Genomic DNA, 16,860 nt, shown 5'->3' on the forward strand with positions numbered 1-16,860 from the left:
ACAGAAGGGAGTATGGGGGATGGAATCACTGGCATTGCGGTCACTTCTAGCCAGTCTAATCCATTGTCATTCAAACGGGAGGCCAGTTCAATGCAGATGTGTGTCGTACAAATCTTGGACTAAATTGCTTTGATGTGTTGTGAGTACTTCTTACGACTGTGTGTATAAAAAAAATAAACGGCTAATTGGCAGTTGAGGACCCAGAATACCATGCAATTAAAGAAGGTCGGTGATCACACCATCCGCTCTGGATAATCACGACCAATCAGAACAATTGACACAAGGAGCTTTCTGCCGCACTTCCTGCTGGCCAAAGCCAATGGGCTAATTGGGACTGACAAGACTTAGGATGCGTCCCAAATGGTCCCCTATTTAGTGCACTACTTTGGACCTGAACCATATGGGTGCCATTTGGGATGCATTTTCTCACCAACACCCCTCTGACATATTTCTACCCTTGAAAAGAGCCATATACTGTATGGTAAAGAGTACCAGAGTGCACTCAGCCTGCCCACCTCTGACCTTTACTGGCAGGACATGTTTATTCTACTCCCCGGTATGTCAGTGGTCCTTTATTCCAGTGGGATCATCAGCTGTGCTCCATGTGAGCCACTATGGTAGCAGGAGGAGCCCCCTCTCTTCTCTTTTCTACCCAGGTCAGGGGGTCATTTTGTGGGGACGTGTGAAGCAATCTAGCCCTGGTCCCTGATTCCCATAGCAGCTGTTGTGGTTATTGCCTTGTCCTCAAAAGGCCTCTGAGATCAAAGGGACAGGCCTCCCCTGGTTGTCGTCACCCCAGTGGCAGTACAGGTGTCACCTGGCCCCTATGGACGGACCAGCTTGGCCCTGAGCTGTGTCATCACAGCCTCTCTCTATATACACTGCTCAAAAAAATAAAGGGAACACTTAAACAACACAATGTAACTCCAAGTCAATCACACTTCTGTGAAATCAAACTGTCCACTTAGGAAGCAACACTGATTGACAATAAATGTCACATGCTGTTGTGCAAATGGAATAGACAAAAGGTGGAAATTATAGGCAATTAGCAAGACACCCCCAAAAAAGGAGTGATTCTGCAGGTGGTGACCACAGACCACTTCTCAGTTCCTATGCTTCCTGGCTGATGTTTTGGTCACTTTTGAATGCTGGCGGTGCTCTCACTCTAGTGGTAGCATGAGACGGAGTCTACAACCCACACAAGTGGCTCAGGTAGTGCAGTTCATCCAGGATGGCACATCAATGCGAGCTGTGGCAAAAAGGTTTGCTGTGTCTGTCAGCGTAGTGTCCAGAGCATGGAGGCGCTACCAGGAGACAGGCCAGTACATCAGGAGACGTGGAGGAGGCCGTAGGAGGGCAACAACCCAGCAGCAGGACCGCTACCTCCGCCTTTGTGCAAGGAGGTGCACTGCCAGCGCCCTGCAAAATGACCTCCAGCAGGCCACAAATGTGCATGTGTCTGCTCAAACGGTCAGAAACAGACTCCATGAGGGTGGTATGAGGGCCCGACGTCCACAGGTGGGGGTTGTGCTTACAGCCCAACACCGTGCAGGACGTTTGGCATTTGCCAGAGAACACCAAGATTGGCAAATTCGCCACTGGCGCCCTGTGCTCTTCACAGATGAAAGCAGGTTCACACTGAGCACATGAGCACATGTGACAGACGTGACAGAGTCTGGAGACGCCGTGGAGAACGTTCTGCTGCCTGCAACATCCTCCAGCATGACCGGTTTGGCGGTGGGTCAGTCATGGTGTGGGGTGGCATTTCTTTGTGGGGCCGCACAGCCCTCCATGTGCTCGCCAGAGGTAGCCTGACTGCCAATAGGTACCGAGATGAGATCCTCAGACCCCTTGTGAGACCATATGCTGACACATGCACATTTGTGGCCTGCTGGAGGTCATTTTGCAGGGCTCTGGCAGTGCACCTCCTTGCACAAAGGCGGAGGTAGCGGTCCTGCTGCTGGGTTGTTGCCCTCCTACGGCCTCCTCCACGTCTCCTGATGTACTGGCCTGTCTCCTGGTAGCGCCTCCATGCTCTGGACACTACGCTGACAGACACAGCAAACCTTTTTGCCACAGCTCGCATTGATGTGCCATCCTGGATGAACTGCACTACCTGAGCCACTTGTGTGGGTTGTAGACTCCGTCTCATGCTACCACTAGAGTGAGAGCACCGCCAGCATTCAAAAGTGACCAAAACATCAGCCAGGAAGCATAGGAACTGAGAAGTGGTCTGTGGTCACTACCTGCAGAATCACTCCTTTTTTGGGGGTGTCTTGCTAATTGCCTATAATTTCCACCTTTTGTCTATTCCATTTGCACAACAGCATGTGACATTTATTGTCAATCAGTGTTGCTTCCTAAGTGGACAGTTTGATTTCACAGAAGTGTGATTGACTTGGAGTTACATTGTGTTGTTTAAGTGTTCCCTTTATTTTTTTGAGCAGTGTATATATGTATATACATATATATATATATATATATATATATATATATATATATACACACACACACACACACACACACACACACACACACACACACACACACACACACACACACACACACACACACACACACACACACACACACACACACACACACACCACAACACAACGGCCCTGTCCTAGAACACACTGTCTATCCGTATGTGACCCCACTGTTATCATTGCTGTCGCAAATATTTATTTAACTAGGTAAGTCAGTTAAGAACAAATTCTTATTTTACAATGACTGCCTACCCCGAGAGCAGCGGTACACACACACACACACACACAACCTGGGACGGAACAAAATGACAGTGCATTATATTACATTAGTGTGCATGTGTGGAATCTGTGCTCCTGCGTTTCTATGTTGGCGTGGCTCCCCTCGAATAGAAGTACCTACGTGTAGGAGTTCAGGAGACAGTCAGCTACAAGCCTAACCTTGTGTTGTGTGCGTTTCCAGTGTGCTGTTGAGGAAAACCGCCCCACTGTGCTCATCTCTGGTCAGTGTTCCTTTTTTTGAAATTGAACAGAGCTCATCAAGGAAAGCACACTGGAGCTGCTGCAAAGCATCTATTTCCTCAGATGTAGGGCAGAATACAGATTGTCACCTAGCTCACCCTGCAGCCGCTGTAGAAATACACTGAGGCTTCAGGCACACAGTTATACTGTAGTGGTCAGCCACACCCTACGGACTGGGGGACAACTACACTCGTAGTACTAACCACCCCTCTCCTCTGCCCCCCACTGGCCTAGGAGAAGAACCCTATCAGAACTAGTCTTGATTTTTGATTATGCATGTTAGAGCAAGCCCTGGGCTTTGACCAGAGACAGGACTGTCCCAAATGGCACCCTATCCACTATGGGCCGTGTTCAAAAGTAGTACGCTCTGTAGGGAGAATAGGGTGGCATTTTGGATGCAGGGCCAGGTCAACATATGGCCCCCAGCCTCTTAGGAACCGCTATCCAGCCCCTCCCCCACTTCATCTGATTATTGATACTGCTGGGTCTGGCATTGCAATAGATCTGCACGCTCATACCAGCTCCACAGCACGCCAACACATGCCCCTCTAAATCTCTCGCTCTGAGCCAACTAATGCCTGATCTACGCACATTAATCCACCCAATTCGGAGCCTGTTAATACCCGACCACACCCACCGCACCGTTACTCTGGCCAATCAGTAGCGGCTAAACGTCTAAGCCACGCCAGCTCAAGCCCAGGGTACTATAATGGCTGTCCTGGCTTCAGCACCTCATTCCTGCAGACAGTAACTGAATAACAAGCTCAGTGGAGATTTCATTATGGGGCGGAATGGAGCCCTTTAGCCGGATCACTGCTTCCCAAGCTATGAGAGACACACAAACACTCCCCTCCCCCATCGCTCTCTCTTTCACACAAACAAGTGCACATACACTCTCTTTCTTTCTTACACACACACTCCCTAACTTTATAAATCTAGGCCACAGTCAAATGATATGTCTTTCGAGGATCGATCCGAAGGCAGATGATTGGCTCCTGTGTCACAGCGTATTGCCTCTCCAGCTCGGGCGTTAGTTTACATTAGTGTTCCCGTGCCTGGCTAACATATCCATCACAGGAGGTTGGCGCCACCTTAATTGGCGCCTCCTTAATTGGGCTCATGGTAAAGGCTGGAGTGGAACTGTATCAAATACATCAGAACATAAGGTTTCCATGCGTTTGTTGCCATTCCATTTGCACGGTTCCTGCTATTATTATGAGCCGTCCTCACCTCAGCAGCCTCCACTGGTATACATACAGTATATAGAACTGAGCCCAGATCAAGCTGAGAGATCAAGCCTCCGTGCACAATTCACACAGGCAGTTCCATCAGACTCTCAAATGTGACACATGGGAATCGCTGGGCTTTATAGACACAACTGTCAGTCACACCTCCCTGGACTCTGCTGCAGATTTATCCCAAGTTTCAGAAGACTGCAGAACAGGTCCAGTTTAAAGGCTGTTAGCCGTTTCTTCAAGTAGAGCTTTAGGGAGCGATGAGGAGGAGCTGGGGGGGGGGGTTGCGTGTGTGATGGCTAGGGAGACAGACCTGGACCATTTCAGTTTGCCTGGGTGCTTTATTCCAGCCGCGTGTGTGCGTGCACGTACGTGCATTATCACTACATTACGAAGGGAGTTCGCCATCGAAGAAAGCCAAGGCAACACGAAGCTAAAGGCTAAGCTAGTAGAGAACGGTGCTAAATCACCGCAGAGCGGTTGGATTGAAATGAATCCCCGGGCCTGAGAATACACGTTATAGCTGAGGTGATGTTACAGCTTCGGTATGCAGCCTCACACGGCGCTGGCAGGAGCAGATAAGAGGCTTCATCGGCTGAATGTTAACCCCGGAGAGACGCTTTCATGGGGCGCTCAGGCCAAGCTGTGAATTTGTCCTTTCTATTCTTGTTGAAATGAAGACGTGAAATCGGACGGTTTTGGACCCCCGTGATAGTAACTGCCGTAAGGTTATTATTGCCGTTATTTCATAAAAGTGTGAATGGACCTTGTATTGAACCGGGTAACTCCACGGATAGGGATACCTGGCTGTCTGTTATGCCTTGCTGGCATACTCTTTAGGAATTGCCCTTGGGCTATAGTAATGGGTGTGATGTCCTCCATTGGTTTAATTGGAGAGAAAACAAACAGTGGCTAGGATACATAAACACTGTGGTGGATAGAGGAGAGCTCAAGGAAGCGACAAAGATCACACACACACGCACACACACACGCACACACACGCACACACACACCAGGCATCACTCCCATCCCATGCTTTCCTATCCTCACACATCCAAAGAGATCAGCCAGTCAGTGGGGTGTAGATAGATCTCCTCTGCTGTGCCTGCAGTCTTAGTGGTAGTAACTATGGGTGCTTCCCAAGTGGCACCCTATTCCCTGTATAGTGCACTGCTTTTGACCAGGGCCCATAGGGATCTGGTCAGATGTAGTGCATTACATAGGGAATAGGGTGCCATTAAAAGTAGCGCGTTTAAATAAGGAAAAGGATCCTATTTGGGACACATTCTATGGGTCTCTCTCTCTCTGCGGTTAGACAGGAGCTGAGCTGCAGCCCTCTAGAAATCAGCCTGTTTTCTGCTTCCAGGAACAGCCATCTGATTAAAAGGACGTGCTCCACGCTGGTTAATCTGGAGCAGATGCAGAATCAAAGGGCGCCTCCATCGCAAATTTTACTAGGACTATTACTGGTTACCATAAGTACATTTGAAACTAATACAATTATTACAGGATATCGGGAGACATGTTGCATTATCCAGATGATGCGTTGAGCCAGTATCTTGTGGTGTCTTGTGTTCATCTCAAGAGAAAATTTATTCCTCACTTGCCTTGAGGATATCTAAAGTGCTTTAAGATCCTATTTGATGCGGATGCCCGACGTCTCTGTTCTGCTGGCGGATGGCTTTCATTTGTCATTGAGGGCTATTATTTTTCTTCTGATCCTCTCTTCTCTCTGTGTGGTACTGAGCTATAAAAAGCCCTGGATCTTGGCAGCTCTGGAGGGCTAGCCTAACTGCACACGACAGCTGACACAACCAGGGGTTTGTGGGCCCGTCTCTCTCTCTCTAACGTGCCCCCCCCCTTTCCTGTCCCTCCTGCTTCTCTGCAGGGGTGCTGTGGAACCTGTCCTCCTGTGATTCCGTCAAGATGACAATCATTCGGGATGCCTTAACTACTCTGACAAACACTGTGATCATACCTCATTCTGGATGGAGCAGCTCGACGTTTGACAATGACCACAAGCTCAAATTCCACTCGTCTCTGGTCCTGAGGAACACAAGTGGCTGTCTGAGGTAATGGACATTTTGAGCTTTATGCTACCACCCCCTTCTGGATGTTTAAAGCTACTGCAAATAAAGCATTGTCTGGTAATCTATGACTATTTAGTGTGGTAAAGAAAATGTACAAACAAAATACACAGAATTAGAAGACTGTGTACTTACAGATTCAATACAGTTGCCGTTGATCCACCCACCCATAATGCAAGGAGTGGATGGGTATTATGTTATGGTTGCCCAGTCAGTATAATCACTGTGCAACCCATCCGTAGTAAAGGTTACTCTCGCTCTCCAGCCACCGTGTCAGGGCCCTCGTTTTGAAGGCAATGGATGCATCCCTAATGGCTCCCTTATGGGCCCTGGTCAAAAGTAGGGAGTAGGTTCCTATTTGGGCAGCTGCTAGAAGTTTAGTCTCTAATTGGTGACGGTGTCTCTGAGCACACTTGGCTAGGCTCTCATTTCCCCCGCTCAAAAACACTCGTAATGGCATCGCTCAGGCCAACCAGAGAGCCTAATCCATTATGGATGGGATGGAGCAAGTAAACCCCACAACACACGCCAGCGTTGCGCTATGGGAACAAACACAAGCACCATTTCATCTGCTTCGCAAATGGTACCCTGTTCCCTTTTACAGTGCGCTACTTTTGACCAAAGGCCTTTGGGGCCTTGTTGAAAGCAGTGTACTAAATAGGTAATAGGGTGCCGTTTAGGACTCAGCCTTTCCTATTTGTACGTGGCTGTTTGTGTACGTTGCAGTGCCTGTCTTTGTGTGTGATTTATTTGGGTGTTTGTATGTGCGGTAGGGCCATATGTCTGTGTCCAGAAGTCCTGAAAAGTGTGTGTTTCAAAGGAACCTGAGCTCGGCGGGGGAGGAGGCTAGAAAACAGATGCGTTCCTGTGAGGGACTGGTGGACTCTTTACTCTACGTCATCAAGGCCTGTGTCAACACCTCGGACTTCGACAGCAAGGTCTGTGCACAAACACACGCACACACACACACACGGTCACACAATGGCAGGCAGCTGTAGGGGTTAAGGGCAACACCTACCCTACTGGTTTCGAATGATTCGATCGTTTCTCACTCATCTCCTTGCACAGCTCACTAACTTGATTGGTAAGGCCTTTTATCAACCCATATGTGTACAATGTTAATAGCACGCAATTACAGTTCATAGACTGCCAGCTGTTCCGGTTAATTATTTCCCCTACAAATGTTCCCTCTTTGATTTTTGTGTCCCAAATGACACCCTGTTCCCTATGCGTCCTGGTCAAAAGTAGTAAAGGGAATAGGGTGCCATTTGGGATGCGCACTGTGCATTTATTACCACAGTGATCTACTGAACAAATACCACTGAATGGGCATCAAACAGTAAAGAATTAAACCCATTTGTCAGAGCCCAGATCTCCCTTTCTAAGTGGAGACACTTTAATCTGTTAACACAGTGTGGCTCTCATACCTAATTAATTTACACTGCTACAGATAACACCAGGCCTGGACATCTTACTCACTCACTCACTCACTCACTCACTCACTCACTCACTCACTCACTCACTCACTCACTCACTCACTCACTCACTCACTCACTCACTCACTCACTCACTCACTCACTCACAAGAGAGGCTTTCCTGGCTTATTGATCACTATTTCACTGGAACAAACCTCTTATGCTGTATAGTGTGCTGATTGAGATCTCTCCCCTCCCCCTTCTCTCTCTCTGTCGCTCTCTTTCTCTCTCTTACTCTATTCTCGCTCTCACTCTATTCTCGCTCTCTCTCTCTCACCTCTCTCTCACTCTCTCTCTCTCTCACTCTATCTCTATTCCATTCAATTCAATTTGCTTTATTGGCATGACATAACAATGTACATTTTGCCAAAGCTTATTTTGGATATTTACAATATAATTTTTAAAAATGAGAATCAAAATTGTCAACAGGACAACAGTAACAACAGTGTCAAAATAACCATACATTCAACAATAACAATAAGCATACAGTAGAGTACATGTGCAGGTTGATTGGTCTGTCAGACACTGTCAGTCCCTCAACTTATGGCATGCAGCAATGTAGTGCGTTGCCAACCCACAGCTCTCTGCATCCTCCCCCAACAGGACGGGTAGCCTACTCTCATCAGAGAGGTCTTTGAAACCTTGAATAAGGGTTTCAAATTTGGGGAAATGACACTCTCTAATTGTTTTATATTTTTTACATTTTGTCAGGAAATGCAGCTCCGTCTCAGGTTCTGCTGTTGTGCAGTGGTTGCACAGCCTTTGCTTTACAGGGAGCCAGGTTTTCCTGTGTCTACCCTTCTCAATGGCAAGGCTGCGCTCACTGAGCCTGTACTTTGTCAAGGTTTTTCTAAGGTTTTGATCAGTAACCATGGTCAAATATTTCGCCACAGTGTACTGTCGATTTAGGGCCAGATAGCACTGCATTTTGCTTTGTGTTTCTGCTTGTGTTTCCCAATAAGCAATATAGTTTAGGTTTGACTGAGTTGTAATTTGGTTTATCCTGATTGATTGGATGTTCTGGTCCTGAGGCTTCAGTGTGTTAGTAGAACAGGTTTGTGAACTCAGCCCCAGGACCAGCTGGATGAGGGGACTCTTTTCTTTGCTCAGCTCTTGGCATTGCAGGGCTTGGTAATGATATGAGAGGTGGTCACTGTATTTTAGATGTTTCCAAAACTTAATTGCTCTTTTTTCAGTTTTTATTATTAGTGGATATTGGCCTAATTCTGCCCTGCATGCATTGTTTGTAGTTTTCTTCTGGACATGTAGGAGAATCTTACAGAACTCAGCATGCAGGGTTTCAATGGGGTGTTTGTCCCATATGATGAAATCTTGTTTTGCAAGTGGACACCACACCTCGCTGCCATAAAGTGCAATTTGTTCAATGACATATTCAATTCGTTTTAGCCAAATTTGAATAGGTATTTGAATTTGCTTTTTAATGGCGTAGAATGCCCTGTGTGCCTTCTCTCAGTTCATTCACTGCCTCATTAAGGTGTCCAGTTGAGCTTATTTTTAAACCTAAGTAATTGTAGTGTGTGTAGTACTCCTATATATTTTGAACCAATTGAGAACTTTGGTCTAATTCCCTGAGATCTGGATCTTCTCTGGAAAATCATTATTTTAGTCTTTTTGGGGTTTACTGCCAGGGCCCAGGTCTGGCAGTATTGTTCTAGCAGGTCTAGGCTCGGCTGTAGGCCATGTACTGTGGATGACAGCAGGCATAGGTCATCTGCGAAGAGTAGGCATTTAACTTCTGAATTGTGGAGACTAACACCAGGGGCTGAGGATTTTTCTAGAATAGTGGCCAATTCGTTGATGTAAATATTGAAGAGTGCAGGGCTCAGATTGCAACCCTGACGAAGGCCCCGCCCCTGTTTAAAGAATTCTGTTCTTTTCTTGCCAATTTTAATGCTGCACGTATTGCCAGTATACATTGATTTAATTATGTCATATGTTTTACACCCTACACCACTTTCAATAACTTTGTAGAACAGTCCTGAATGCCAAATAGAATCAAATGCTTTTTGGAAGTCGATAAAGCAAGCGTATATTTTGGTATTATTTTGGTGGACTTGTTTATCTATCAGGGTGTGCAGGGTGTAAATATGATCATTCCTGCAATGTTTTGGTATAAATACAATTTGGATTTTACTCAAGACATTGTGCTTATTAAGGAAGTTTAGAACTCTTATATTTATAATACTACAGAAAACCTTCCCCAGGTTAAAGTCTCACAGTAATGAAGACGTAATTCACCATTATTTGGGTCTCTGTGCTTTTGGTTGGATAGTGTTCTAAGTTTTTTTCCCCCTTATAATTTTACAATCTGCATCAAACCAGTTGTCATCTGTGATCTTTTTTGTTTTGTTTTTTATCAATTTCAATTGTGCTTCTTTTGCCGTTTGCCTGAATATATAGTTGATGTTTTTTACTGCTAGATTGATGCCTTCTTTACTGTGAGTGAATGTGGTATCCAGGAAGTTATCTACGAGTGTTGGGATATTTTGGTTACAGGTTGCTTTCTGGTATTCTTCTGGTATTCTTCTGTGCTGACATTCTGTATGAATGTCTGATGTTGTACAGCTTACTGGGATGTGAATGTGTGGTTGTTTCTATGTCTGTTCTTTTGAGGAACAATGTAATTTGGCTGTGATCAGACAGAGGTGTTAGAGGCTTGACAGTGAATGAGCTGAGAAAGAAAGGGTCAATGTCTGTAATCATATAGTCTACTGTACTGTGGCCAAGAGGTGAGCAGTAGGTGAATCTCCCCAAAGAGTCCCCCCGTAACCTACCATTGACAAAGTACAGACCCAGGCTTCTACAGAGCTGCAACAGATCCCTTGTGTTTTTGTTGATGGTGCTGTCACTGTTGTTTCTGTGGGGGAGATTAAGACAGTTAGAAACAGTATGGCCTGTAATAAAGCTGTCCCCTTGTGTGCTCGTTAGATCAGGTAGTGTTCCTGTGCGCGCATTTGTGTCCCCACAGATGAGCACATTTCCCTGGGCCTGGAAATGGCTCCGTCTCTTCCTCAAGGATGGGGAAGATCTCCTCTGAGTAATATGGGAATTCTAAGTGGGGGGGGATATATATTGCGCAAAGGAACACGTTTTTCTGTCAGTACAAGTTATTTTTTCAGTTTTAACCAAATGTGATATTTACCAATTTTGAGGGGATCAATTAGATTTTGTAGTTCAGATTTGTATCAAATGATCAGTCCTCCAGAGTCTCTGCCTCTATTGACAGAGCTGTGTTTCTGTGATGGCACAATTACCTCTCTGTAGCCTGTGGGACAGTGAGTGACAATGTAAGCCTTACACCATGTCTCCTGCAGAATGATGATGTCATTTTTGTTGAACTCCAGTGCTAAACTCTTCAGTCCAAAGGTTGATGAGTTTAGGCCTTGAATGTTTCATGCTAACTATAGTGATTTCATGTTGCAAAAAGAAAGAATAGCAGTCAGAAATACAGTAACTAATAAGTTGTTAAGAGTGAGATAAACAGGATAACAGCTAACATTTTTTCTGTTATATAAATATTCCTATTCATTGAACAAGTCAATTCTAGTACAATAGGTGTGTGTATGTGTGTGTGTTTAGTGCAGATGTATTGGAGGAGCTGTTTAATCTCACTTAATCCTACAGGGTTCTCCTGTCCTCTGACGACCTCTGCGTAGCTGCGCTGGTCCTGCTGTTGGGCCCTGTGGAGTGGAGGAGGACCAGTTCTGGGCCGGGGGGCTTCCTCTCTGGTCTGGTAGAGGTGGTGGTCTGGTGTGGGGTAGTAGGCTGGGTCCGGTCTGGCTAAGCTGATGGAAGTGGTGATGCTCTGGTGGTGGGTGGGGCCTGTGGGGTGCGCTGGGTCTGGTGTGGCGTTGAAGGGGCCTGGGGCTCCTTGGTGGTGCAGTGGTCTGGTAGGGGTCTCTGGGTGGTCCTCTGTCCAGTGGGGCATGGGGTGTTTGTCTACCAAGTGCCACATCCTTTAGAGACTTGGCAAACATCCCTACTGTCTGCTTCCTCAGGTGGGAGTGGTCGTGCAGATGCTCTGGGGTGATTGTTGGGTGGTGAGCAACGTGTACGTTCGGGAGTAGGCCACACCCTCTGGTGATGTCAGCGTTGATTTTCTGAATGGTGCGGGAATGAAAGTCTTTGCGGGGCAGTAGAGTGGAGATGGTGATGTAGGAGTTGGGGAACCGCTCAGAGGCCCTCTGCTACTCTGTTGACCAGGCTGCCTACTCTCTCCTGCTCCTCTCGCAGGTTGTTGGTGCTGGTGTGAATAATAATGTGGCCTGGTGTGCCACCCAGAGACAAAGTCAGGCTGGGACAGGATGTGGAGTGCATCCTGTGTTTTTGGGCACCATATTTTGCACACCTTGTTTTGGGGGAAGAGTTTATCTTCTTGGATGAATTTCCCATTTGAGTCAATGAGGATGGCCACCTCAGTGGGTTTTACCAGATTAGTGCGTTTACGGTCTGGGTCTGGGGTACACAGGGCCTGTGTACATGGAGGGGTGTGTCAGGGGGGGCCGGAGAGCTTCTCTCTGTAGTAGGTGTCCCTATGTGAGCCTCCTTGTTGACTGGGGGTGTGGGTAAAGTGGTGTCGGTATGGGGGGGTCGGGGGGTTGTGGGTAAAGGTGGGGTGGTGAGGGGCTGCAGCTTCTCTCTAGGAGTCTCTGCAGTCTGCTCTCTGTGCTGCAGCACCCTCTTGATGACAGACAACTCCTTTGCCATCTCCTCCTTTACCTGCACCAGCTCTCTCCTCATGGTGGCCTTTACCTCAAGCGCTGTGGTAAGGCTCTCTCTCTCAGCTCCTGGACAGAGTTCTTCAGCTGGGTCATGCACTGGTTATTCTGGTCCTGTAGAAGCTCTGTGTCTGGGCTGGTGGTGGTGTAGCTGGGGGGCTGCTCCTTCAGCTCAGTAACCCATACTTCTAACAGAGCCAGCCTGTCTCTCAGCAGTCTGATGGTAATGTGGTCTTGTCTCTGGTGGTTGTAGGCAGGCAGGGGGAGGATGGTTCTGCTGTTGGGGTGCCTGAGGTGAGGGGAGAGGTCGGTGTGCTGTCCTTGTCTTTTTTGCTTTCCGCTATCTTCCTTAGTGTGGGGGAAGTCCTGCACAAAAGAGCTGAGTGCAACCTCACTGCCCTGGACCATGACAGTGCCGTTCTGGTACATGTTTACCGTCAGAAACCTGTTTTCCTGGTCCTTATCGCTGTCCTCAAAAATGTGGATTTGCCTTCCCTTGCAGATGCCTTTCTTTGTGGTATAGCTGAAATGCCTGGTTACAACTGTATGCCAGGCAGTAAGTAGTGTGGTCTGTGTAAAATAACAGGCTTGTAACAGTCCTGTTTTGTGAGCAGTCGGCAAACAAGTTTATGGGTTCTCCCTCAGAATTCTGTGTTTAAAATGGATTCTTCCCTTCTCTGATTTGATTTCTGCTGGGTATTCAACAAAAAAAGGGGGGGGGGGGGGGCGTCTCTCAGTTTCTGCTGCTGTTGCTGCTAGCGCTGCCTTAGTGGCCATGTTGCTATGGTTACCACCAGTAAACAGTTAGAGCTAGACGGTAAGCTAGCTGACAGATTTGAATTTGGCTAGCTACCACGATGAAGATTGACAGAGAGTGAGTTAAAAGAACAATCTTCTCTTCCTGTGTTGATCTTCAGTTGTACAATTTGATTACCTATAAATTTTTTACTAATTTATTCGTGTCAATCTTGCACATTAACAACCAAAAAGTTATAACAAGTCAGGAGCCTTTCTTCTGCATGACTTCTCTCTCAGAATGTTCTCTCTCTCTCACTCGGTCTCGATCTCTATTCTCTCTCTCTATTCTCTCTATTCTCTCTCACACTGTCTATCTCTCTATTCTCTCTCACTCTCACATCTCTATTCTCTCTCAAATTCAAAAGGCTTTATTGGCATGGAAAGTGTTACTGCACAGTCGTATAGAAACATATTAAATAAATGAAATAAATAAAATAACATTCAATGATTAACAGGACTCCCCGCCTCTCCTCCCTCTCTCTCTCTCTAGATTGTGGAGAACTGTATTTGCACTCTGAGGAACCTATCGTATCGCCTGGAGCTGGAGATGCCCCCGTCAAGGTTTCAGGGAGCCCAGGAGCTGGACGGTCTACTGGGCAGTGAGTCTCCCAGTAAGGACGTGGAATCCAGCTGCTGGGGCCGGAAGAAGAAGAAGAAGAAGAAAAAGGGCTCCCAGGAAGACCAGGTAAGCTTGGGGAATAAGAACGCCGGTTAAGTCTCAAACGGCACCCTATGTAGTGCACCTTCTTTTTGACCAGTGCCCCTAGTGCAGTGCACTATATAGGGAATAGGGTGCCATTTCAGACACAACTTCTATCTGAGTGGTGGAAATATCACTTCCTAGGTCTCCAAAGTGAATGTTCACTCCAGGCGAGCTCTGGAATGACACCTCATCACTGAGTGGTGTAAATGTCACTTTCCAGGCTTTAATGTGAATGTTCACTCCAAATGTTTGTCAAACGTGTGTGTATATGTATGTATGTATGTATGTATGTGTATACATATATATATATTTTTTTTAAAATCAACAGTAGTCTAGTAGCGAGATGAGTCTACGTTCCACGCCTTCTGTTGTGTCTAACATGACGGAATCAGACGGAGTCTGCCTGTCTTTCCAAATCATTTGGGATTGAGTCGTCGTATCGCTGGATCTACACAACAGATGGCGTGGGACGTGGACTCAGTAGACCACATCTGACAGACTTTGATTTTGGAGTGAACTATTCCTTTAATACTCTTCTAGGAGCCCATATTCACAAAACGTCTCAGAGCAGGAGTGCTGATCTAGGACCAGGTATCTCCTGTCCATATAATATTTTTAATTCTGATCTTAAAAAAGGCTCAACTGATCCTAGATCAGCACTCCTACTCTGAGACACATACAGCCCCTGAGCTAAAGTGAATCTCAACACTGTACTCGGTCATCGTATATGGTCAACATTGTATTAGAACCTCTAGTCGTGATCATGTGTTCTCAGTGGGACGGAGTGGGCCCCATCCCCGGCTTCTCCAAGTCCCCCAAGGGGGCGGAGATGTTGTGGCACCCAGCCGTGGTGAAGCCCTACCTGACCATGCTGGCCGAGAGCTCCAACCCTGCCACTCTGGAGGGCTCAGCGGGCTCCTTACAGAACCTGTCTGCTGGGAACTGGAAGGTATATAGTACCCATATTGCATCCCGAATGGCACCCTATTCTCTATATATAGCGCACTACTTCTGACCAGGGCCGGTCAGAAGTAGTGCGCTATATAGGGAATAGGGTGCCATTTTGGGACACATGCAACACAGCACCCAGGAGAGGATATGACAGGAACACTGCTCTATTGAATGTTATTTTCCCCCTGTGTAACAGGTATGGTTTCTTAGATGTGTGAAGGCAACCATTTTTAAATGGGAACTCTGCTCCATAAGCATGCCAGTAAAACTAATGTCAATTGTCATTTATAGGTGAAGTCAATGTACGTTTTTAAGTCTTCTATGTACTGTATGCTAATTGCTGCAAAATACATTTCCTTCTTGGAAACTTGAAGTGTACACTTTTGGGTCGAGATGCGTTGGAGAGTTTAAACGTCCTCTCTCTGTCTTCTCTGTACTAGTTTGCGGCGTACATCCGTGCGGCGGTGCGTAAGGAGAAGGGTCTTCCCATCCTGGTGGAGCTGCTGAGGATGGACAACGACAGGGTGGTCTGCTCTGTGGCCACCGCCCTGAGGAACATGGCCCTGGACGTCAGGAACAAGGAGCTCATAGGTGAGGAGCGAACACAGGCTCTGTGAAGGGGTGACCCGGGCCACGTTCCAGGTCTCACAACACATGGATAGGTGTTTATCGTATCTGCTCACCACATCATATAATATAACAATTTGATCCCGACTGTGCAGTCGATGACGTGGCGCACAACCATTGCATCTGCAATGTAGTAGGGGGGGAACGCAACCCACCAGTACAGTAGGCTATGCACATGTGCTACACAAGCACAGAGCAAATTAAAAAAGACCAACACTATATACTGGTTTACCTACATGTGCTATGCAGCATTACAGAGTATGAAAAATGCAAGGGATGATGGGAAATTAGAGGTGGGGGGGGGGACAAGGGTTTGTAGGATCTGTAGGGGTAGACCCTTGGGGGGCTACTAGCACTATTGAAAGCCACATGGTAGGCTGTGGAAGTACAACTCAAGCTGAACTCACGTAGCATCCGCAATGTAAAAAGTACACTGTGTACTCTAGGCCCGCCGGCCCTAGAGAAAGGAATCTGCTGTACAAATACATTACGTAGGACACAAATCCAATGAATGTCTTTCTCTCTCTGTGGCGTTTTAGTTGAAGGTGTAGCTAGATTAATTATTTGCAGCAAAAAAATATCAAATGGAACATAATGTATATGAAGGTGAGGATGACAAATAGAATCAGCTTATAAAGAAACCTTGTCATAATCTAGATGGTCAATATATTAAGGAAGTTACAAGTACAGTACATAAGCAGTACTTTATCCCTCTCTCCTTCCTGCCTTCTCTACCTCCTTCCCTCTCTCTTTCCTCCCTCCTTTCCTCCCTCCCAGGGAAGTATGCGATGAGGGACCTGGTGAACCGTCTCCCTGGGGGCGACACTACCCTGCTCTCTGACGAGACGGTGGCGGCCATCTGCTGCACCCTGCACGAGGTCACCAGCAAGAACATGGAGAACGCCAAGGCACTGGCCGACACGGGCGGCATCGAGAAGCTGTTCAACATCACCAAGGGCAGGGGAGAGAGGTAAGGGAAAGGGGGAGAAAGACTGCCTTCGGCTGCTTCTAAGACCGAGTCTGCATTGCGTCCTAAATGGCACCGGATTCTCTTTTATAGTGCATTACCTTTGATCAGAGCATTATGGGAAGGGGGAAAAAACATACAAGGAACAGAGGGTCTGGTCAAACGTAGTGCATGATACTCTATACAGAATAGGGTGTCATTTGGGATGCACGTGGAGAGTCTAACAAGAGACAAATTGGGCTTCCACAAGGAAACTCTGGGTTCATATGT

The 16,860-nt window shown here is 46.9% G+C and overlaps 1 protein-coding gene across 2 annotated transcripts in view; it reads left to right on the forward strand.

The window, feature by feature from the left end:
* The window catches only part of LOC120058232 (plakophilin-4-like), a 118,345-nt gene that overhangs the window by 94,144 nt on the left and 7,341 nt on the right, over window positions 1-16,860 (forward strand). For both annotated transcript variants that reach the window (XM_039006737.1, XM_039006738.1), the window contains exons 12-17: window positions 6,132-6,315; window positions 7,151-7,268; window positions 13,833-14,027; window positions 14,821-14,994; window positions 15,437-15,587; window positions 16,401-16,593. In XM_039006737.1, coding sequence (XP_038862665.1) covers window positions 6,132-6,315; window positions 7,151-7,268; window positions 13,833-14,027; window positions 14,821-14,994; window positions 15,437-15,587; window positions 16,401-16,593 — 1,015 coding nt within the window. The remainder of the gene's footprint in view (window positions 1-6,131; window positions 6,316-7,150; window positions 7,269-13,832; window positions 14,028-14,820; window positions 14,995-15,436; window positions 15,588-16,400; window positions 16,594-16,860) is intronic.

This window comes from Salvelinus namaycush, chromosome 13 (assembly GCF_016432855.1).
Source record: "Salvelinus namaycush isolate Seneca chromosome 13, SaNama_1.0, whole genome shotgun sequence".
NCBI lineage: Eukaryota > Metazoa > Chordata > Actinopteri > Salmoniformes > Salmonidae > Salvelinus > Salvelinus namaycush.